This window comes from Pristiophorus japonicus, chromosome 2, assembly GCF_044704955.1.
Source record: "Pristiophorus japonicus isolate sPriJap1 chromosome 2, sPriJap1.hap1, whole genome shotgun sequence".
NCBI classification, from domain to species: Eukaryota; Metazoa; Chordata; class Chondrichthyes; family Pristiophoridae; genus Pristiophorus; species Pristiophorus japonicus.
The window spans coordinates 239,848,991-239,874,288 of NC_091978.1; the positions used below are offsets into that span (position 1 = coordinate 239,848,991).

Consider the following 25,298-nt stretch of genomic DNA (forward strand, 5'->3'; position numbering starts at 1 on the left):
TTATGGTGCAGTTAAAATGTTCACTTACCAACACAGTATCCAACTTGATTTAAGTATTGCCCCTCTTTGCAGCTAGTTCTGCAGTATCCATTCAGCAATGTGGCATGAGGATGACATGTCATACAGTCAGAGTCTGAGGGGCCGTCACACCCTTTACAGGAAGGATGACATGCTAGAAAGGAACAGAAAATTGAAGACAGTTTAATTATTAAGCGCCTTGGGACATTTTACTACGTTAAAGGCACTATACAAGTACAAGTTGTTGATTTTGAAAATGCAAAACTTGGCAGGAATTTTACCTTTTGACAATGATTTCACCCCTACCAGTGCAAACGTATTCCAATTTGAATAAAATGCACTTTGGATCTTATATGCTGCATTTATTTATCTTCATTCATTCATCCAATCAATCAATTGATAGCATTGCTTACCAGTTTGTGGAATAAGTAACATAATAGAAATTCCAATAAAAGTGCTATTATTGTTCATTAATTAACAAATGAAACACTGAAACACAAACCTATAAAAACTAGCACATTTTTGATACAAACCCAGCCAATGAATAAGTGCACAGCATGTTGTGTCAGCAGAGGTTCTGTTTGTACTATGCAGACATTTATTTCAAGCAGGTGTATATTACTATATTTTTTTGGTCATCTAATTTGTCTTCAGTTAATCCTCCTCATGTGAAGGTGCTAATTTATGTTGGGGGGCATACAGATGGCAATTCCTCACATGAACCCAGACAATGATTGCTGCAACTATGGAGCTGCAACAGCTAAATCCAATCTTATCCTTGTCCAATGTCTACATGTGTACTTCCACTAGGCGTCACCTAATGGTGATCAAGAGTGAGAGCACTAACTGATTTTACCCTCCCTAGCCCAGCAATACTGAGACTAAGTGCAGAACTCCCCCAGCTTAAATGAGTTAATTCAATGTGGTTTGAAGCTGGGAAATTCTTAATTCATGTGACTCATTGCTGCAACATGTGGTGCACTTATCCATTGTCAGAACTTAAGAAGAACAGGAGTAGGCCATTCTGCCGGTCAAGCCTTTTCCGCCATTCAATCAGATCATGGTTGATCTGTACCTCAACTTCATTTACCTGCCATTGCTCTTGGATACCCTTAGCTGACAAAAAGAATCTTTAAAATTTCAATTGGCCCAACATCTAGAGTAGTTTGGTGGGACAGAGTTCCAGATTTTCACTACCCTTTTTGTAAAAAAAGTGCTTCCTCATTCGCCTAAATGGGCTAGCTCTAATTTTAAGATTATGCCCCCTTTTTTTTTTAATTCTCCCACCAGAGGAAATAGTTTTTCTGCATCTACCCTATCAAATACCTTTATCATTTTAAACACATCAATTAGATCTTTCCTCAATCATCGAAACGCAAGGGAATACAACAACTTGTATTTATATAATGCCTTTAACATAGTAAAACGTCCCAGGAGTATTAGAAGACAAAAAATTTTGACACCGAGCCACATAAGGAGAAATTAGAGCAGATGACCAAAAGCTTGGTCAAAGTAGGTTTTAAGGACCATCTTAAAGGAATAAAGAGAGTTGAAGAGGCGGAGAGGTTTAGGGAGGAAATTCCAGAGCTTAGAGCCTAGGCAAAAGACACGGCTAACAATTAAAATCAGGGATGCTCAAGAGGACAGAATTAGAGGAGTGCAGATATCTCAGGGGGTTAAAGGGCTAGAGGAGATTACAGAGATAGGGAGGGGTGAGGCCATGGAGGGATTTGAAAACAAGGAACAAGGATGAGAATTTTGAAATTGAGGCATTGCTTAATCAGGAGCTAATGTGGATCAGCGAGCACAAGGGTGATTGGTGAATGGGACTGGGTGTGAGTTAGGACACGGGCAGCTGAGTTTTTGATGACCTCAAGTTTATGTAGGGTAGAACGTGGGAGGCTAGCCTGTTACAGAGGTGGGCAGAGGAAATGTTTCAAGGACACCCTCAAAGCCTCCTTTATAAAGTGCAACATTCCCACTGACACCTGGGAATCTCTGGCCCAAGACCGTCCTAAGTGAGGGAAGAGCATCCAGGAGGGCGATGAGCACCTCGAGTCTTGTCGCCGAGAGCATGCAGAAATCAAGCACAGACAGTGGAAGGAGTGTGCGACAAACCAGACTCCCAAACCACCCCTTCCCTCGACCACGGTCTGTCCCACCTGTGACAGAGACTGTAATTCCCATATTGGACTGTTCAGTCACCTGAGAATTCACTTTCAGAATGGAAGCAAGTCTTCCTCGATTTCAAGGGACTGCCTATGATGATGATGATGATGGAAATAGGTAGTCTTAGTTTTGCCGCGGATATGTGGTCGGAAGCTCATTTCAGGATCAAATATGACACCAAGTTTGCGAACAGTGTGGTTCAGCCTCAGACAAATTTTAGGAAGAGGGTTGGAGTCAATGGTTAGGGAATGGAGTTTATAGCGGGGACTGAAAACAATGGCTTTGGTCTTCCCAATATTTAATTGGAGAAGATTTGTACCTCTGTACTAGCTTTCAATGATTTGTGTAAATGGACACCTAAATGACTTTGCTTCACCACAGTTCTTGGTCTCCCGCCTTTAAGAAAATATTCCGATTTGACTTTCTGGATCCAAAATTGATAACCTCACATGAACTCCATCTGGCATAATTTGCAAACTTACTTAGTCTCTCTATGTTCCTTTGTAACTTCCTGCTCCTATCTATACAACTTACTATGCCTCCTAACTTAGTGTCCCATGCAAACATGGATATACAACTTCATCCAAGTCATTTATATTTATGGTGAAAAGCTGAGACCCAGTATAGATCCCTGGGCAACATCACTTGTCACATCCCGACTAACAGAGAATGTTCCATTTTTCCCTCATCTCTGTCTCCCAACTATCAACCAATTAACAAGCCATGGAACATGTTACCTCCAATTCCGTGTGCTTTCATTTTTGCTAATAATTTCTTGTGCTGAAACTTATCAAATGTATTCTGGAAGTCCATAGAGACAACATCCATAGGCACTCTCCTATCCACCATGCTAATGACCTCATCAAAAACTAGAATCGTCAGACATGACCTATCTTTCATTAATTCACGCTAACTTTCTTTGATCAGCTCATACTTTGTCCAAAAGGAACAATATGGCTATTGTGAATTACAGGATTCACCATTCCTGAACTGACTATTTAAAATCAAGGGGCAGATTTTCATCAAGGCCTCCGCTCACCCAAGTGCCGTCGATGGCGACTGAAGTACCGGACGGCACTTTGGGCGGGATATTCATGGCTGAGGTCCCTCGAAGTTCGAGGGCGGCAAATGGACAAATTACTCCGCCAATCTGGGTGGCAGTGGGTGGGAGGTCTCATTCTCGGCGGCAGAGGCACTTGCCGTGCAAGTGCCGTCGAGGATGGAGTCAGGCCCACGGAGGGTCGAAGACCTGAAAAAAAAATCAACAGCAAAATATTTTAAAAGTATCCAAAGACCTTCAGGGGACCCGATCCAGGTAAGACGCTGTTGAAAAAAAAGTATTCAAATGTTCACTTACCTTTTTTTCAGGCTCTTCATATTCACCGTCGGGGACAGACCAGCCTCCAGTCAGCGGTCCACCCCCGTTCTGCCATCGAGTCCCACCAACTTCCGCCCACAGGAATCTGGGAGCTCGGCGGGCGGGAGCTCAGTTGTGCCACTCAGCCGTCCGCTGACGTCAGCGGACGGTTCCCGGCGGCTCTCCCCACCCGCCCACTCAAGGCCACACCGAAAGTGGCACTGGGCGGATCTTCAGGAGGAATGTCGGCGGCAGTGGGTGGCAATCGGCAGCAGCGGGCAGTGAGGTGCTGAAAATCAGCTCCCAAGAGTAACATAGTAATATAGAAAATAGGTGCAGGAGCAGGCCATTCGGCCCTTCGAGCCTGCAGCACCATTCAATATAATCATGGCTGATCATGTAACTTCAGTACCCCACTCCTGCCTTCTCTCCCCATACCCCCTGATCACTTCAGCACTAAGGGCCACATCTAACTACCTTTTGAATATATCCAACGAACTGGACTCAACAACTTTCTGTGGTAGAGAATTCCACAGGTTCACAATTCTCTGGGTGAAAATGTTTCTCCTCAGCTCGGTCCTATATGGCTTACCCCTTATCCTTAGACTGTGACCTCGAATCTGGACATCCCCAACATCGGGAGCAATCTTCCTGCATCTAACCTGTCCAATCCCATCAGAATTTGATATGTTTCTATGAGATCCCCTCTCATTCTTCTAAATTCCAGTGAATATAAACCTAGTCGTTCCACTCTTTCTTCATATGTCAGTCCTGCCATCCCGAGAATCAGTCTGGTGAACCTTTGCTGCACTCCCTCAATAGCAAGAATGTCCTTCCTCAGATTAGGAGACCAAAACTGCACAAAATACTCAAGGTGTGGTCTCACCAAAGCCCTGTACAACTGCAGCAAGACCTCCCTGCTCCTATACTCAAATCCTCTCACTATGAAGACCAACATGCCATTTGCTTTCTTAACTGCCTGCTGTACCTGCATGCCAACTTTCAATGACTGATGTACCATGATACCCAGGTCTCGTTGCAGCTCCCCTTTTACTAATCTGTCACCATTTAGATAATAATCTGCCTGCCTGTTTTTGCCACCAAAGTGGATAACCTCACACTTATTCACATTATACTGCATCTGCCATGCATTTGCCCATCACCTAACCTATCCAAGTCACCTTGCAGCCTCTTAGCATCCTCCTCACAGCTCACACTGCCACCCAGCTTAGTGTCATCTGCAAACTTGGAGATATTACATTCAATTCCTTCGTCTAAATCATTAATAAATTTTGTAAATAGCTGGGGTCCCAGCACTGAACCTTGCGGTACCCTACTAGTCACTGCCTGCCATTCTGAAAAGGACCCGTTTATTCCTACTCTTTGCTTCCTGTCTGCCAACCAGTTCTCTATCCATGTCAATACATTACCCCCAATACCATATGCCTTCATTTTGTACACTAATCTCTTGTGTGGGACCTTGTCAAAAGCCTTTTGAAAGTCCAAATACACCACATCCACTGGTTCTCCCTTGTCCACTCTACTAGTTACATCCTCAAAAAATTCTAGAAGATTTGTCAAGCATGATTTCCCTTTCATAAATCCATGCTGGCTTGGACCAATCCTGTCACTGCTTTCCAAATGTGCTGCTATTACATCTTTAATAACTGATTCCAGCATTTTCCCCACTATCGATGTCAGGCTAACCGGTCTATAATTCCCTGTTTTCTCTCTCCCTCCTTTTTTTAAAAAGAGGGGTTAGTTAGCTACCCTCCAATCCATAGGAACTGGTCCAGAGTCCATGGAATGTTGGAAAATGACCACCAATGCATCTACTATTTCTAGGGCCACTTCCTTAAGTACTCTGGGATGCAGACTATCAGGCCCTGGGGATTTATCGGCCTTCAATCCCATCAATTTCCTAACACCATTTCCTGACTAATAAGGATTTCCCTCAGTTCCTCCTTCTCGCTGGACCCTCAGTCCCCTAGTATTTTCAGGAGGTTACTTGTGTCTTCCTTAGTGAAGACAGAACCAAAGTATTTGTTCAACTGGTCTGCCATTTCCTTGTCCCCCATTATAAATTCACCTGATTCTGACTGCAAGGGACCTATGTTTGTCTTCACTAATCTTTTTCTCTTCACATATATATAGAAGCTTTTGCAGTCAATTTTTATGTTCCCTGCAAGCTTCTTCTCATACTCTATTTCCCCCCTCCTAATAAAACCCTTAGACCTCTTCTGCTGAATTCTAAATTTCTCCCAGTCCTCAGGTTTGCTGCTTTTTCTGGCCAATTTATATGCCTCTTCCTTGAATTTAACAGTATCCCTAATTTCCCTTGTTAGCCACCTTCCCCGTTTTATTTTTACGCCAGACAGGGATGTACAATTGTTGTAGTTCATCCATATGATCTTTAAATGTCTGCCATTGCCTATCTACCGTCAGCTTTTTAAGTATCATTCGCCAGTTTATCCTAGCCAATTCACATCTCATACCATCGAAGTTACCTTTGTTTAAGTTCAGGACCCGAGTCTCTGAATTAACTGTGTCACTCTTCATCATAATGAAGAATTCTACCATATTATGGTCACTCTTCCCCAAGGGGCCCCGCACGACAAGATTGCTAATTAATCCTCTCTCAGTATACAAGACCCAGTCTCGGATGGCCAGCTCTCTAGTTGGTTCCTCGACATATTGATCTAGAAAACCATCCCTTATACACTCCTGGAAATCCTCCTCCACAGTATTGCTACCAGTTTGGTTAGCCCAATCTACATGTAGATTAAAGTCACCCATGATAACTGCTGTACCTTTATTGCATGCATCCCTAATTTCCTGTTTGGTGGTCTGTACACAACTCCCACTAACATTTTCTGCCCTTTGGTGTTTCGCAGCTCTACCCATATAGATTCCATTCTATTAAGACTTGATACTGCTGTAAAATATACAACAACTTATATTGATATAGCGCCTTTAAAGTAATAAAACATTTCAAGATGCTTAAGAAATACATGAAAGCAGAAAGTGAAGTACTTAAATTGTAGCATTGCAAAGGAAGCGACGTACAATAACAGACTTTGTCTTGACTGTAGAATCCTTCAGGGCATGTATGAAGACATTTGTTTTCATAGAGGGCTCTCGGTGGAAAACAGGCTGTGCAGTTGTGAGGACTGCTCCCTGTGCAGCTTAAGCAGGTGGAATGGCACTCTGTATGCAAAGATACGAGAAGGCACACATTAAACAGTCATTAATATTCATCACTCCACAATCCATTAGTTCCTTAGCTACCCTACAAGTGGCTTGTTGTCTTTAAAAAAAAATCTGCAGTCTGAGAAGTGACAAAAAGTAATTCTACTTTATTCAGATCGATTAATGCTACAATTTAACACTGTTTTAACTGGAAAATCAACACCTCCGTATATTCCCAATTCATTGAGAAACTGGATTTTCCATCACTAATTATGAAGAATCTACAACTTCTGTATGCCACATTCAATCATGATTCACTAATTTATATACGTGCATTTCTGATATGTATGGGTGACGGTATATTAGTAGAAGTATGGTTTGCAATGGTCGTTAGGTTAATAAAATGTAACTTCTTGTTTCGTTAATATAGTGGATTTTTTAAATACTTATTAATCTTTCATAAACAATTAAGTCAGGATGTAACAGATTTAATAATGATGTCATTTATCATGATCATGCTCCACAGTCCATTGTGAAAATAGAACTTCAAGCCATTTAATGTATTGTGTCATCACTGTCAGGGACCAACAGCAAAAGCGACAGGTGAGGAATAATTTTACAAAATTGCACCCCCAGCATGGAGCTCAGAAATATGGATGCTTGAAAATCCATAATTTTTCATTATTCAATATTAATGGACAAGAAACCAGTCCCAATACATGCAGTTGGTGGGTGAGACTCCTCACTGGGACAACAATTTCAAAAATATTTTGTAAAATAGAAATAAATAAAATAAATAAATAAAATAATGTGTCTTACCTCTTGACTCCCCAAAGCCTTGCTACAAGACACAAGTCAGGAGTTTGATGGAATACTCTCCACTTGTCGAGATGAGTGCAGCTCCAACAACACTCAAGAAGCTCAACACCATCCAGGACAAAGCAACCCGCTTGATTGACACCCCATCCACCACATTCAACATTCAGTCCCAAAACTACCATTATACCAAAGCTGCAGTGTGTACCATCTACAAGATGCACTGCAGCAACTTGCCAAGGCTTCTTCGGCAGCACACAGCTCCACGTGCTCCAATCCCGTGATCTCTACCACCTAGAAGGACAAGGGCAGCAGGCGCATGGGAACACCACCACCTCCAAGTTTCATTCTATGTCACACCCCATCCTGACTTGGAAGTATATTGCTGTTCCTTCATTGCCGCTGGGTCAAAATTCTGGAACTCCCTCCCTAACAGCACTGTGGGAGTACCTTCTCCACGCGGACTGCAGCAGTACAAGGTGGCGGCTCACCACCATCTTCTCAAGAGCAATTAGGGATGGGCAATAAACCCACATCCCATGAACTAATAAAAAAAAATGTTCAGAATCCATATTATTTGTGAAATAATTTAAGGTTGATATTAGACAATCATTTTTCTTTTGGCATGAATGCAGAATGAGTGTTCTGAGTGCCTAGTACATTTTGAACCGAGAAATGAAACAACCTCCAGTAGATGACTTCACATGCTCTGGCCAATTTTCAAAGTCTTGGATTGCTGCTCAGTGAACATTTTTGTTAGGTGTACAGCTATCAATGTCAGGTTAAGAGAGGATTGGATTCAGTTATGATGTATGGTGATTGGAGCACGTGGAGCTGTGTACCAGCATGAATCAATACTTGCAGGAGAGGAATTTGAAGGGGGTTAAAAAAAGGACACATTTAAAATGACCAACATGCTCCACCCTTTGTTTCTGATTGGTGCCCTTGAAGGATCAGCAGTTTCACAGGAATGTGTCACTGGAACCTCCCATCCCAAGATCTCACTGACTTTGCAAATTGTAACCCGATCCACTTTGACTTCCTGAAGCGACAGAGGACAGAGCTCCCCAGAAGACAACAAGGACCAGCCAAAGTGCCTTACCCCAGTCCAAGTGCATGCCTCCCCCAGCCGAAGTGCCTTACCCCAGTCCAAGTACATGACTGCCCCAGCCAAAGTCCAGTAACCCAGCGCAAGTGTATGCCTGCCCCAGCCGAATTGCCTTACCCCAGTTCCAAGTGCATCCCTTTCCCAGTCGAACTGCCTTACCCCAGCGAAAGTGCATCCTTCCGCACCGCCCCCCCCCGCCACCTCCCCACCCACTATGGGACCTTGTGTACGGGCTGTTAACAGGTTTATTGGGTATGAAGTGAATAGTGACAGTGTCATGACTTCTGGATATCATCCACTCCAATGATGTCCCTTGTAGGGGGTTGGAAGAACGTAATCTGTCTTCCTTGAGTTCCCTCTCTCCCTTCCGCCCCACCACCCCCCACTGCCCCCGTAGCCTCTCCCTTCCACCCCCCCAGCCTCTCACTCTCCCCCACCCCAGCCTCTCACTCTCCCCCACCCCAGCCTCTCACTCTCTCCCTCCGAGCCTCTCTCTCTCTCCCCGCGCCCCAGCCTCTGTCTCTCTCTCTCCCCGTGCCCCAGCCTCTCTCTTTCTCCCCTCCCCCCCAACCTCGCTCTCTCTCCCTCCCAGCCTCTCTCTCTCTCTCCCCGCCCCCCAGACTCTCTCTCTCTCTTCCCCCCCCCCAGCCTCTCTCTCTCTCCCCCAGCCTCTCTCTCTCTCTCTCCCCCAGCCTCTCTCTCTCTCTCTCTCCCCCCCCAGCCGCTCTCTCATTCTCTCCCTCCCCCCAATCTCTCATTCTTTCCCTCCATCCCCCCAATCTCTCTCTCTTCCCCCCCCCCATCTGCACCCCACCAAGCTCTCTATCTCCCACCCCACCAAGCTCTCCCTCTCTTCCTCTCCCTGCTCTCTCTCCCCCGCCGCCGCCTGGGAATCACGGGAGGCTCGGGGCTCGCGGCTCAGCGGGAGGCCCAGTTGGCCGGAGAAGCAGCCCGCCACCATCAGCGCCCACCCGCCACCATCGGGCGCACGTGGATGGACTGATTCAGCGGGGAGGGGGCGCGGAGCTTGACAGGGGGCGGGGCCAATCACCTGTCAGTCAAAAAGTGCAGTACGGGCAGGGCAGGGAAGGCGGGCGGGGGGGTTGCGTGGACCTGGACAGTCGCCTGTCTGTCAAAAAAAGTGCAGTACAAAGAGTTAGTCCCTTAAAAAACAAGAACTGAAGCAAAACAACTCAAGTAATGCCATACTGTCTGTAAAGAGCTGGTAATGAAAGTTTAAAACTTGTGCAATAAAGTAAATGCAGCAAATGTACAAATGAATCAAACAACAATCCAAAATATCCCAACATGGCAAAGTTTAACTGATCTTCATCGCAATCAGTTACCACCTCGATGGATTTGATCCTTTTTGCCCTTCCTCCTCACAAAAAATAGGTGCTTATTATCGAGTAATCTGATCTATTTCTGGCCTGGTAAAAGAGAGAGTGATGCTGGAATTCTAAATGTATAAAACAGAACAGCCTGAGGGAAATCAAACTGGCTGTTCAAACTTGCAATCGCTATTTTGCTTGAGCTTGCAACATCAGATGTGCTCTCAGTAAATAGCAGGCGGGAATGAATGCCTCACACCAGTCACAAACACACACAAACAATGGCCAGAATCCTCCCGGCGCTGCGAGTGCGAGTTTGGAGGCGGGCCCACAGTCAAAATGGCCGTGATTGACAGCGGGGCAGATGTCCATTCTGGACCCGCCTTCATGTGAATTTCCCAAGTGCCGGCTCTGCCTGCGGTTTGCAGACCCAGCACTAAGTGGCGTGTCAGGAAATTGACAGTGTTAAAAAGCTCCTTAAAGCTATTTAAGCAGCATTTTACCAGCTCCTAACTATTTTACCAAGTTTATTACGAGGTTCCTGTCCCTCGGGGATCACGTCAGGTTAGTGTGTCGGGTTCTCAACAACTCTGGATTGTTTTGACTAGTTGACGCTGCAGAAATTGTATTAAAGCTACGGTTTCACAGCTGTTCAATTTCCAATCTTAAAGCTGGAGCCTTCAGGATTTGGAATACGCTTTCCAGCTTTATCGAGGTTTGAAGTATTTGGACTATATCCTCTATCCAGTGGCACCTCCTTGGAGCAACCTCTCTCACCATTGACAGGTCGCTTCTTCATCTCAACTTCATTTGACCTCTATTCCATCAATATCAATGCTCTTGAAAAAATCTCACCTTGGTCTTCAGAATCCCATCACGATCACCCCCATCACCAACCTTCTCCGCAATCAACTGATGCTGCACTGGACACAGGGCATCAGCACCTGACCACATTGCTGCCCGGGAGGCCAGGGATGGCCCCACCATGGCCAGATGTACAACACTTGACGCTGTACACATGATGCACAAGGTTGGTACCACCCCACACCATAAAGCATCCGTACAATGCTCAATCCATTCTTTTTACATTCAATCACCATTGGAGGGGGGGGCCGGGGTACCATTATGTCTCACCATTCACTGCAACTCACTAAGAAACTTCCAAAAGTGCACATAGAGCTGTCCAAAAAGGCAAAGTGTTGAAAATAAAGATTTAAATATTTGACAACACATTAGCTGAAACTTTACATCAGCATTGGTGATAACACCCAAGTGCCTACCCATGTATGTTGTTATTTGGTATGATTGCACTAGATTGAGTGTGAGTGTGAGGGGTGGCTACTGAGATGAGGATGTGATCATTTAGATAGAGAGGGATGGGTGGAGGTGCAAGGTAAGTTGGTGTGAGTAAGGATGTGCAGGAGTAGGCTAGGGAAGGAAGAGTGATGGGGATGTGGAGTGACACAGCAGGATGAGGTTGAGTGTGGCTTTGCGGTAATGTTTCATTATCTACTGAGATCATTGAAAGGTTTGCGCCACTGCAGCCAGGTCCTCCTGACAACATCCCTGCTTGTGCCCTCCTGTGCAATTTGCAACCAGGCTGTGTTGGTGTCCTGGGGAGGTCTCTTCCACCCATTAGAAGGGAAAAGAACCTCCCTGCATGCTGTGACTTCCTCCATAAGCATCTGGAGGGAGTGATGGGAGAGCCTGGGTACAGCTGTGCACCTTTGTGCAGTGCTTATTAATGTTTGTAGCACTTCAACGCTGCAGAACCCAGACAGCATAACTGTCAAAATGTATGTGGGCATGGTCCCTTTAAGGAAACCGGCTGATGACACGTCATCAGATGATGTCATCAGGCCGACTTCCTTTTAATTGGCTTGCATCCTCGCAGGGTGGGCTTAACAAGCCCAGCCACACAAAATTACTTGGACAGAGCGGGCTGTAACCAGGTGCAAGGTTCCAGCAGGCACTGGAAGTCCCCCGACCTGGTATGAAAAATCGTGGCCAACATTTTCAAATAATAGCACAATAGAAGACTTGTGGCTGGTAATTTAGCAGCATGAAACTGAAAAATAATTTGTTAACACTATTATTATACCTTGAAGGAAGAAATCCTGAAGAAATAACTTGCTGTTCAAAGTACTCCCTCCAACCCTCAAAAAACTATGTGTGACACCTTGTAACAATTACCCTAGATCTTTCAGCTTGTTTACACCATCATGGAGGCTAACAGCTTGGGTGTTGGCTTTTCCCCAGAGCTGCTTCAGTGACGCAGATTACATGGATGGCCTGCTGGGGCTCCACTGACTTCAATGGGCACCATCACTTCAGGTTGGTTTGAGAACTGATACACTGCACCAATCCAGAAAGCTTTCTGAGTATAGAGCAATATAATTAATCAACAGTATTTTCTCCCCAAGGTCATAGCACTGTCCTCTAGGCTGATCTGATATGTCATTTTTCATTAAAGTTAATGAATGTGATCCATGTTATATATAAGGCAACATTATTAACGAAAATTCAGGGACAAAAAAAAATGCAAATAACAATTTACATTTATATAGCACCTTTTAACGCAAGAAGCATTCCAAGGCGCTTCACAGTTGTGGCTTAGACCTGAGCAGGAGTAAGAGTAGAGAGCAGGTTTAGGAGAGGTGGCCAAAAACGTGCTTGAAGAGGTAGATTTTAAGGAACCCTTTGAAGATGGGGAAAGACATAGCAAGATGAAAGGTCTAGGGAAGGAGTTCCAGAACATGGGGACATAGATGGAAGAATTCTCTGCCACTGATGGTGGAAAGAATTGAAGCAAAGAATATGGAAACTTTGCTCTCGTCTTTAGAATAATTAAACAAAATGTCACCAAACAAGGAAAAGCAATAAATACAAACTCCAAGGGGGTGAAATTCGATTAGACTCAAAAACGGGCACAGGGAGCATGAAGCACGATCTGCTTGCGCCCGTTAAAACTGGTGCAGGCAGCATGCAAATTTCGTGTTGCCTGCTCATTTATATGATTGGTGCGCTGAGCTCAGTGCTAAATGCACTGCTGGTTAGATTAGCATTCAAGAGAATGGCCAATATCGGGAGCAGTCTCCTGCCCAAAAAAACTTTGCCAAAGCTCACACTTCTTAAAGGGGGGTGCTATGTTGCAGAAGCACCTCATTGTCACTCTGCATGCAGCCAGGGTTTACATGACCTCACACAAGTAAATGCATCTTCAAATGCCATATTCCATCAGCTGCACCATTAGCATTATAGCTGCTCAATGCACCACAACCCCATCACTCACCTACCAACAATCTCTAGCAAGCACAACTCATACCTCAGATTTATAGTTTCACCTCACCCTCACACACTTACTACTGCTGCAAGCCTCATGCCCACATCTCACACCTTGCACACACTGCCAACTATTCAACCATGACAGGCATATCACCCAAACACATTGCACTCCACTCACTCACACACTTCCCTTTCACTTGCAGGTCAAGATGGCACACAACAGATGTGAGCAGCAACAGAGGGAGGAGTAGCACATCTTCAGAACCTCACTGAGCTGAAGGAAATTATGCTGGATATAATTGGAGAGACCATCATGAAGGCCATGTTTAGCAGCAAAGTTGAAAGTATTGCTGATGACGGTATGTTCATACATAATCGTTCTTCTCACATCCCACTTCCCCCTCAGTGCATAATCTCTTCTCACTTACAAGCTTCTGATGGTGTAAGTGGAGTGCAGAAGAAGCGACAACATCATTCGATCTGACACTCACAGACACCAGCTCAGAAAATGGCACTGCGCATACTTTAGATGGTAGTATACAGGTGAGATCTGCACGTGGTGAGTCACTGGGCACAAATGGCCAGGGGGAAAGGGTAGCTCGGGTGCCAGCTCCCTGGAAGATGTGTTCGCACATGGGTTCTGCTTGTCAGTGTCAAGGAGTATGGAGGAGTCCGGCTCAAACATTGCACGGGGCTTTGCACGGAGCTTTGAGCCCATGATTTCCAGGATGGAAGAGATGGGAAACTCTATTAGCACACTTGTAGACTCAACCATGATGTTGGGTGTAATGAGCGAAGTCACAGCTTCCATTGCAGCACAAGCGTAAGTGACCTAACGTCTGAGTGCTGCAGTGGAAGCCCAGACTGCTCTCATGCAGGCTCAATTTGCTTCCACGTAAGCTCAGACTGAAGCCATCATGGCTGCGTTTACGAGTGTGGAAAGAGGCTTGTAGGATTTCACAACGGTCCAGCAATCTGTGCTCCAACAGCTGCCCTGGGGGGAGTGGTAGTTGAACCATCGAGCAAAAACTTGCTGTCCTCTCTCCGGATGACACCATTCATCCTCCCACCACTGCCACTCCACCAGTGCCCTTGCTGCTGCCCATCAGCCAGTCAGCCCTGACTGCTGCTGCCCATGCCGAGATGGTGCAGTCTACAGCCGGATCTTCTAGGCCCAGAGCTGCTAGAGGTCGCCCTGCAAGGCCATCTGCAGTCTCGCCCACTGAAAGTCAGCAGCCCTTGTCTTCAAGCAACCACCCTCGGGTTCGATATGGTGGCTGGAAGATTGCTGGCACACTGGAGTGGTGCAGGATGAAGGCATCATGACTGCTGATACCGGTCATTCACCATCATGATGTGCTAGGCGTGGTCGCACACCAACTGCATATTAAGTGAGTGGTAGCCTTTGCAGTTGCAGTACATCTCAGGATTGAGGTGCAGTGCCCACAAAGCTACGTGTGTACAGGGAGGTTCAATATACTGGCAAAGCCACATGCACGCTCCTCCTGTTTCTCTCTATTTAAAGAGAAGACAATTAAGCCCCCTCTCCTGGAATACAGAGCTTCTGTGACCTCCCAGATGCAGCAATGGACAGCTGCTCTAGTCTGGAAGGATCCGGTGGCAAAAACATTGAGGCCAAGGTGACCTTGAGGGTCACTGGCAGCACCATCGTCACCCTGCTCTGAGGCTGCAGGTCTGGTTCCAGGAAGTAGCAGAGTTGGGTGACCACCTCCTTGGTGATGCAGAACTTCCAAATACACTGCTCCTGGATCAAGTGCAGGTAGAAAAACTGCTCTCAGAAGACCGCAGGTGGGTAAAGTCTCCTGCTGAGAACCCTCTTGGCCCTCCTTCTCCCTCTGCACGCATCTTCTCATTGTCTTTGCTACCTCAGCTCCATTTCCCTAAGATACTCAAGCAGAAGGATGACTGCAAGTAGAGCCTTCATGACTGGGAGCAAGTGGTCTGAGCAGAACCTTTGAATACAGAAGCAAGGCCTTCTCCACTTGTTGCATCATGCCATGTCACCTCACCAACTTTAAGTAACTGTAGAAAGCTCCAAACAGTTGCACAGACTTACACAGAGCCAGTACAAATCAAAAAGCAAGTCACCTGCAATATGTTGATGATCCCTTTAAATACCACTGGTGGGGGCCCCTTGTGCAGCTGAACACATGTTCAGCTGTTCATGTTTTGGAAAGGGCATTGAATGGAGTCCAAAATGGCAGGTCATGCGTCAAATCAGCGTTGCACACTGACATCACAATTTGCCTCATTATCATTTTTTCTAGCGAGCTCAGGCAACAGCCATGCTGTCGACTTGCACAAAATGGCGGCCGCTGCGGGACACGCCGGAAGCAAGCAGAAGTGAGGCAGCCGCCATTCATTTTGCTGAAACTGGCCTTAGCAGACTTTGCCAAGGTGCCAAATTTCATAGCTCAAGTTTTTAAATAAGAATGAATACTGACTTTTGACCAGAAATTGTGAGTGTATAATAAAAAAATGCTGTTTATGTCTATTTTTAGCATTTATATTTAATGCTTTTTGTGTGGCGAGTTCATTTTTTTTTAAAAGCAGTGGTTCTAACTTACCATCAGTCCAACCTAAAAACGTCTGATCTTTAAGGGAGGACCATTTTGGGGGAAAGAAATTGCTTATCACAGGGGATCTGGTATAGGACTACACTAGACAATTCATCGTTGTGTGTATATGCGACCCTGCAAAGGTTCAAAGAAGCCAGCTTTCAACAGCTGCCATTAGTTTTCTTTCATCAATAATTAACACTAACCGAGATACCGACACATGGCAACAATACATGTTACACCAGAGCTACAAATGAGGAAAATATGTGCGTGACTAAGGGCTTTTTATGATCCTGAATACTAATTGTTTATTTTATTTTTTGGAGGCTGATAGTTACTTGAGAGTAGAGATTGTTTTTTGAAACTGTCATTAACTTTCATTCAGGGCAATAGGAAATCCTCCTGTGTCAAGCAGCTAATGTATATGAAATTACTAAATTGTAACATCCTTCATAGTTTCAAAATACATATTTTTCCCAGATAGCACAGCTATATCTATATGGTATATCAAATATAGTAATATTAAACCTCAATAAGCTCCTCAAATCCAGTTGAACCAACTAAGAGCACCTTATCTGGCATGATGCACTTACCTGTGCATACTTTAGCACTGTTGATGTAGAACTGCGGTTTGCAATCAGCCACACACATTCCATGTGGTAGTCCATGTGTTATTCCATGGGTCTCCTGATGAATCTGAATGACTTCTGCTGTTTTGAGGCAGTTAATACAGTCTGACTGCTTGGGGCCTACACAGGCACGGCAAAGATGGCTACAGGCTTAGAGAGGATAAAATAACAATGAGGATCTCAATTTTTAAGCTTTAATTATTTTTATAAAGCTAACAGTGCTGCTTCATCAAACTCTCCCATGGATTGGTAAGGATCAAATATTACACATACAGTGGGTTCCATCTCAGCCGTGTCATCTAAGGAGGCAGAAGACAGAGACCAGCTGCTTCTCCCAAAAAGGGAAGGTGACCCCTACAGGCCACTCACCCAGGCTGTTCTCCAGCATCCAGTACAAAGGTAACACAGCCAAAGTCCTAGGTTGTGCTGGGTATGACAGTGCATTGATTATGCTGCTGCACTAGTCATCCAGAGGCCTGGACTAATAACCCAGAGAACGTGAGTTCAAATCCCACCGTGACAGCTTGAGTGTTTGAATTCAGTTTGAATAAAATCTGGAAATAAAAAGCTGCTACCAGTAAAAGTGTCACATTGTCATTAAAAACCCAGCTAGTTCACTGATACCCTCTAGGGAAGGAAACCTGCTGGCATATCCAGTCTGGCCTATGTTACTTCAGTCCTACACTAATGTGGTTGACTATAAACTGCCCTCTGAAGTGGCCCAGCAAGTTACTCAGTAGTATCAAACAGCTATCAGCAGTTCAAGGAGAAGGCCCACCAACAATGTTCCCTTTAAGCTGCGCAATTGCACAATACTCCAGGGGTCTTGTGCAGCCATTGAGCCGGCTTAAAGTTGATAAAACCGTGCATGCACGAAATTTGGAACGGGCCGCACAGCCTGTTAAAGGAGCTGCGCAGCGCAAAAGAAATTAAAGGGCACATTGCCCACCAGCATCTTCTCAGGGCAACTAGGGATGGGCAGTAAATGCTGGCTTTGCAAGCAATGCCCACGTGCCAAGAATGAATGTAGCCAGTCTCTGGGCTGCGCAGCGCTCAATGATGAGCAAGGAGCGGAGAAAAAATATTCTTTAAAATGGAGCAGAAAATAGATCAATAAGAAATTACAATTCACTTTGACAGACTAGTGGCATTTAGTATTATGCTTTGTGACATACCCCAAATAACCTGTATAAAAAGTGAAACATTGTAAGTGCTAGAAACATGAAACTAAAACAGAAAATACTGGACACACTCAGCAGACTGTCACAAGATGGTTTGATGGCTGAAGAGATATTAACATGAGATAATAGGAAGAAACATAATGAAATAAATTAAAGACACTTACGAGACAGAGAGATCATGTAAATAGCTAAGATTGTGGGGATATGGCCTGTTCATATGTTCTCCGTGTCTCATAAATGTCTTTAATGTTTTTACTGCATTTCCTGCTTGCCTTTTAATCACTTTACACATTATTCTATTTCCTCTCTCTTGTGAGTTTTGTTCTGTTCCTTTTTAAATATTGTTTATCTTTAATTTTTCTCCAGTCCAGTTTTGAAGAAAGATTACTCTTGAAACATTAACTTGTCTGTTCTCTCCTGGAGGTGGACTGACCATTGAGCATTTCCAGCATTTCTGGTTTTGTTTCTAAAACAATAGGGCCCTGTAAAGTTAGCAGATTCGCAAAACCAATGGAAATGGGGAAAAAAAAGCCATTTTCAGATGTTTATGCCTTTTCCCTGGGGGATTGCGCTGAACACTCGGCAAATTTAGAGCAGGAGAGTGAAATTGCATTTATATAGTGCCTTTCATGACCACCAGATGTCGCAAAGTGCTTTACAGGCAATGAAGTACTTATTGAAGTGCAGTCACTGTTATAATGTAGAAAACGCAGCAGCCAATTTACACAGAGCAAATTCCCACAAACAGCAATGTGTTAATGATCAGATAATCTGTTTTAGTGATGTTGATTGGTCAGAACACTGTTCTTCTTCAAAATAGTGCCATGGGATCTTTTACGTCCACTTGTGAGAGGAGACGGAGCCTCGGTTTAACGTCTCATCTGAAGGACGGCATTTCCGACAGTGCAGCACTCCCTCAGAAATGCACTGGAGTGTCAGCCTAAATGTTTGTGCTCAAATGTCTGAACAAAGTTGCACAAACCTGTGGAAATTCAGGGGCTCTGTTTTAATTAGGAATTAATAAATTAAATCAGTTTGTGTGCAAATATTTTCAAAATGTAACAACTCTTCTTAAAAGAATTAACAGAACTTTCTCCAGTTTTCCATAATTATGACAATATATTTTATTAAATATTTTATTCATCATTATGAATTCTATTAAGAATCTTTGGCTATCCAATCATTTACTGTTTGCCTTGGCTCAATCAAAATAATTAGAATTTGAATAAACTTAAACGTTAGACTCTTTTTATTACTACTAGCAAAGCATACTTGTCATTAGGACATCAGCCCGGATTTTGTGTTAATAATAACGGTGAGGCTTTCGCCACCGCATGTGCACATTTAAACGCGGAAATCCAGAAATTGCTGTCAGTGATACCCCACTCCTCTACAGGGTGCGCTGTAACAGTTCTTGGAGATGGACTCGGCACTGAAAGATATGCAATGGTCTAGTTCCCCACTAAAAAGGCCATAAAAAATTAGGACTGGTGCATTCAGGATTAAGTGAATTTTTAAGTGTTATAATTGATAATTGATAATTACTGCCCAACAACCTCTCTGGTCCTGAAAATGTAATTTTACAAGTGTGGAGTCTCATTCCTTCAGAAGTTAATTCGTGTTGGAGATTTTAAGAAAAGTAAAAATATTTTTTTTTTACTTTTTCTGTTTCTCTTTTATCCCTCTCATAATCCCATCTTTCATTCTGATTTCTATGCATGATTTAAATCTAATTTATACATCCCGGTTTACACTCTGCATGTCTCGGTGAGGATTCTTCAATCTGATTGGTTGAAGAGCCATGCTGTTGCTTTACCTACTTACACACACCAGACAACCCCTGTAGAGTGCGTGCGCCGGATCAGATGGTGGACTAGAGCAAGTCTGTGTTCTAAAGCCCACAAAAACTTTGTGGGCAGCTATCAGTGAGGTGACTGGCAAGTGCCATTCCTTTGCCGCTGACCACAAAATAATTTAGATAGCTGCGCTTTGTAAATGAAAATGAGAACTTCGGGATTGGTCTTTAGCTGATTCAAAGCTCATTAATATCCTTCTAATTAAGCTGCAGTGCTTCATAAATATATTATACCCGATTCTAAAAATTGCAATTTGAATAGTTGCATGCTATAAAATCGTGCTCCTAATACAATCTGCTCTCGAGATATTGAAGTGCTTCAAGTTTAACGCAGCGAAAGGCTATCATTTATTAATCTGGTAGAAAAAAGTGCTGTATAATTAATCAGAGATGAAAACTTGTGTTGCAGAATCGGCATCAAGAAACAAGAAGTGTGTCACCCTTCTCAATCATCCTTAGAAATTTATAGTCAAATACCCCAGCAACAGACTGAGTTCAAACCTCAGTTTCTGTGAATTATGTTGTTTAATTCTAACGTTTAGAACTATCTCAATGTATTTTATGGGGCAGCACTGCAGTTTCAGCTTCCAAGCATTAAACTTGTAACTGTTTGTGGGGACCAAATAATAATATTGCTATCAGCCCTAAAGCAGTCAGTCATGGAAGAACACTCAATTTTCCTTTTTTTGACTCTTGGGGTAATTTTAAGTAACATTTGGTGCATACTGTTCTTTTTTCTCAAAAATATTTGCTTGGAAGGTTACTCAGAGCAAGAGTGCTCAGTTTTGATGATCTATGACTAAGTTCACTGTTTTTGAAATCTATTTCAATTGAAATCCTTCAAATGATAGCAGTTGTTTCAGTCCATGTAAATTCAATGTTATATCCTCCAACAGCGAATTACCAGAGTAAATCAGAAAGTGACCACTACAAGGCACCCTTACTTAATACATTTAATAATGAGGGCAGGCAGTGGCCCGATATATATGCAGAGGAGTTCCGGACGAGAAACCTGGAAGTATGGGATTCCCGGACGTTCTGCTGAAATTAACAGCAGAATGGCGTTTACATTTTTCACCAGGTTTCCAGCCCGATTGCTAGCCAGATTGACAGACTGCCTGTCTGTTGGGCGGGAAAGCCTGCAACACAAGGCCACAGCCAGGGAGCACAGAGGAGGGAGCGAGAGATAGATCGCCGGGAGGAGGGGCTCGTAAGCTTGTTGGGCCTAGAGGAAACACTGCCGTTTCTCCTGGCCCACAAGCACTGCAATTATCTTTTGTATCCAGCCCTTCCAGTCGCCTTTCAACTGTCGGATTTGTCAAGGCCCGGGAAACCTGGCCGAAATGGGTAAAAAATAAAAAGCCTGTACAAATGGAAGCATGCAGCCTCCTTAAATGATTTTAGCGACTAACTGAATCATCTCCTAAGAGCAGATTCCCCACCCACACCCCCCCAACCTGCCTCCGTTAAAACAGATGGACAGGTTGGGGCGGGTTTGCAATTTTTAAAAAATGCACTTCTCCCTCAAACTCAAACCACAGGTTTTTGGGGGTTAAAATTACCCCCATTAAGTCAGTATTGAGTGGTTTGCAGAAACTGCAGCAACACTGAGTATCAAGTAGTTATAGCAGAGATAACCAATTAAAAGTGCAACATACAAAAATTCTGAAGAATTATGGGACGAGCGCTCCAGAGCAGGTCTTATACTGAGACCTACTTCAGCTTCCCCTGTCAAAAAAATAACACTGCATTATACTGTGTATCACAATTGTGTGTATGATAATACTGCATACCTTGGCATACTTCATTCTCAGAGTAAAATCCCTCAGGACAGGCGATGAGGCATTGGCCTTTATGCAGGGCAAGGTGGTTGGAACAGGAAGTGCACTGCACAGGAGCAGAGCCAGCGCAGGTTGTACATGAAGCATGGCATGCTGAAACAAAGAAACAGAGACAGCTGTAAATACATAAATAGAAGATGTACATCAGGAAGCAATGAATTATAGCTAATGAATTGCCAAATGATATAGGAACACAAAACTCACAAGCACAAGTGCACAATGTCATGAGAGGATTGTTTTATGTAATCCAACATTACATAGAATCATACAGCACAGAAGGAGGCCATTTGGCCCATCATGCCAGTGCCAGCTCTTTGAAAGAGCTTTCTAATTAGTCCCAGTTACCTGCTCTTTCTCCATAGCCCTGCAAATTTCTCCTTTTCAAGTAGGCCTGCTGTTTATCTTTACAACATGACTCCAATTTTGTAAAAAATGGCAAAAAGGGGATGAGCAGGTGCATGGTGCAGGCTGACCAGTGTTGATAGTGCAGAGAGTGGGCCACATCGAAATTTGCTAAGGGCGCCCATGCTCTAATTTGAACACCTGGCTTTGATAGATAGGAACATAGAAACATAGAAAATAGGTACAGGAGTAGGCCATTCGGCCCTTCAAGCCTGCACCACCATTCAATAAGATCATGGCTGATCATTCCCTCAGTAATCCTTTCCCGCTTTCTCTCCATACCCCTTGATCCCTTTAGCCATAAGGGCCATATCTAACTCCCTCTTGAATATATCCAATGAACTGGCATCAACAACTCTCTGCGGTAGGGAATTCCACAGGTTAACAACTCTCTGAGTGAAGAAGTTTCTCCTCATCTCAGTCCTAAATGGCCTACCCCTTATCCTAAGACTATGTCCCCTGGTTCTGGACTTCCCCAACATCGGGAACATTCTTCCCACATCTAACCTGTCCAGTCCCGTCAGAATCTTATACGTTTCTATGAGATCCGCTCTCATCCTTCTAAACTCCAGCGAATAAAGGCCCAGTTGATCCAATCTCTCCTCATGACAGTCCAGCCATCCCTGGAATCAGTCTGGTGAACCTTCGCTGCACTCCCTCAATAGCAAGAACGTCCTTCCCCAGATTAGGAGACCAAAACTGAACACAATATTCCAGGTGAGGCCTCACTAAGGCCCTGTTCAACTGCAGTAAGACCTCCCTGCTCCTATACTCAAATCCCCTAGCTATGAAGCCCAACATACCATTTGCCTTCTTCACCGCCTGCTGTACCTGCATGCCAACTTTCAATGACTGATGAACCATGATACACAGGTTTCGTTGCACCTTCCCTTTTCCTAATCTGCCGCCATTCAGATAATATTCTACCTTCGTGTTTTTGCCTCCAAAATGGATAACCTCACATTTATCCACATTATACTACAGCTATGCATTTGCCCACTCACCTAACCTGTCCAAATCACCCTGCAGTCTCTTGGCGTCTTCCTCACAGCTCACACCGCCACCCAGTTTAGTGTCATTTGCAAACTTGGAGATATTACACTCAATTCCTTCATCTAAATCATTAATGTATATTGTAAAGAGCTGGGGTCCCAGCACTGAGCCCTGCGGCACTCCACTAGTCACTGCCTGTCATTCTGAAAAGGACCCGTTTATCCCGACTCTCTGCTTCCTGTCTGCCAAACAGTTCTCTACCCGCGTCAGTATATTGCCCCCAATACCATGTGCTTTGATTTTGCACACCAATCTCTTGTGCGGGACCTTGTCAAAAGGCTTTTGAAAGTCCAAATACACCACATCCACTGGTTTTCCCTTGTCCACTCTGCTAGTTACATCCTCAAAAAATTCCAGAAGATTTGTCAAGCATGACTTCCCTTTCATAAATCCATGCTGATTTGGACCGATCCTGTCACTGCTTTCCAAATGCACTGCTATTTCATCCTTAATGATTGATTCCAACATTTTCCCCACTACTGATGTCAGGCTAATCGGTCTATAATTACCCGTTTTCTCTCTCCCTCCTTTTTTAAAAAGTGGTGTTACATTAGCTACCCTCCAATCCATAGGAACTGATCCAGAGTCGATAGACTGTTGGAAAATGACCACCAATGCATCCACTATTTCTAGGGCCACTTCCTTAAGTACTCTGGGATGCAGACTATCAGGACCCGGGGATTTATCGGCCTTCAATCCTATCAATTTCCCTAACACAATTTCCCGCCTAATAATGATAGCCTTCAATTCCTCCTTCTCACTAGACCCATCGACCCCTAGTACATTCGGCAGGTTATTTGTGTCTTCCTTCGTGAGAACCAAAGTATTTGTTCAATTGGTCTGCCATTTCTTTGTTCCCCATTATAAATTCATCTGAATCCGACTGCAAGGGACCTACGTTTGTCTTCACTAATCTTTTTCTCTTCAAATATTTATAGAAGCTTTTGCAGTCAGTTTTTATGTTCCCTTCAAGCTTCCTCTCGTATTCTATTTTCCCCCTCTTAACTAAACCCTTAGTCCTCCTCTGTTGAACTCTAAATTTCTCCCAGTCCTCAGGTTTGTTGCTTTTTTAAGCCAATTTATATGCCTCTTCCTTGGCTTTAACACTATCCTTAATTTCCCTTGTTAGCCACGGTTGAGCCACCTTCCCCGTTTTAGTTTTACTCCAGACAGGGATGTACAATTGCTGAAGTTCATCCATGTGATCTTTAAATGTTTGCCATTGCTTATCCACCGTCAACACTTTAAGTGTCCTTTGCCAGTCTATTGTAGCCAATTCACACCTCATACTGTCGAAGTTACCTTTCCTTAAGTTCAGGACCCTAGTTTCTGAATTAACTATGTCACTCTCCATCTTAATAAAGAATTCAACCATATTATGGTCACTCTTCCCCAAGGGGCCTCGCACAACAAGATTGCTAATTCGTTCCTTCTCGTTACATATTACCCAGTCTAGGATGGCCAGCTCTCTAGTTGGTTCCTCGACATATTGGTCTCGAAAACCATCCCTAATACACTCTAGGAAATCCTCTTCCACCGCATTGCTACCAGCTTAGTTAGCCCAATCTATATGTAGGTTAAAGTCGCCCAGGATAACTGCGTACCTTTATTGCACACATCCCTTATTTCTTGTTTGATGTTGTCCCCAACCTCACTACTACTATTTGGTGGTCTGCACACAACTCCAACTAGCGTTTTCTGCCCTTTGGTATTCCGCAGCTCCACCCATACCAATTCCATATCATCCAGGCTAATGTCCCTCCTTACTATTGCATTAATTTCCTCTTTAACCAGCAATGCCTTTTTTAAATGGACAGAAAACAGAGAATAGGAATAAACGGGTCATTTCCCAGTTGGCAAGCTGTAACTAGTGGGGTGCCGCAAGGATCAGTGCTGAGGCCTCAGCTATTTACAATCTATTTTAATGACTTAGCTGAAGGGACTGAGTGCAATGTATCTAAATTTCCTGATGGGACAAAGCTAGGTGGCAAAGTAAGTTGTGACGAGGACACAAAGAGCCTGCAAAGGGATATAGACAGGTTAAGTGAGTGGGCAATAAGGTGGCAGATGGAGTATAATTTGGGGAAATATGAACTTATTCACTTTGATAGGAAGAATAGAAAAACAGAATACTTTTTAACGGTGAGAAACTATTAAATATTGATGTTCAGAGAGATTTAGGTGTCCTCATACAGGAAACACAGTAAGTTAACATGCAGGTACAGCAAGCAAATAGAAAGGCAAATGGAATGTTGGCCTTTACTGCAAGCGGGTTGGAGTACAAGAGTAAGCAAGTCTTACTACAATTGTACAGGGCCTTGATGAAACTACACCTGGAGTGCTGTGCACCGTTTTGGTCTCCTTATCTAAGGAAGGATATACTTGCCTTTGAGGTGGTGCAACAAAGGTTCACTAGATTGATTCATGGGATGAGAGGATTGTCGTATGAAGAGAGATTGAATAGAATGGGCCTATACTCTCTGGA

The 25,298-nt window shown here is 44.0% G+C and overlaps 1 protein-coding gene across 1 annotated transcript in view; it reads right to left on the bottom strand.

The window, feature by feature from the left end:
* The window catches only part of fras1 (Fraser extracellular matrix complex subunit 1), a 757,390-nt gene that overhangs the window by 300,679 nt on the left and 431,413 nt on the right, over positions 1–25,298 (bottom strand). The window contains exons 17-20 of the mRNA XM_070871094.1: positions 21,311–21,451; positions 16,446–16,631; positions 6,611–6,751; positions 29–172 (exon numbers count right to left, since the gene is read on the bottom strand). Of these exons, the coding sequence (XP_070727195.1) occupies positions 29–172; positions 6,611–6,751; positions 16,446–16,631; positions 21,311–21,451 (612 nt within the window). The remainder of the gene's footprint in view (positions 1–28; positions 173–6,610; positions 6,752–16,445; positions 16,632–21,310; positions 21,452–25,298) is intronic.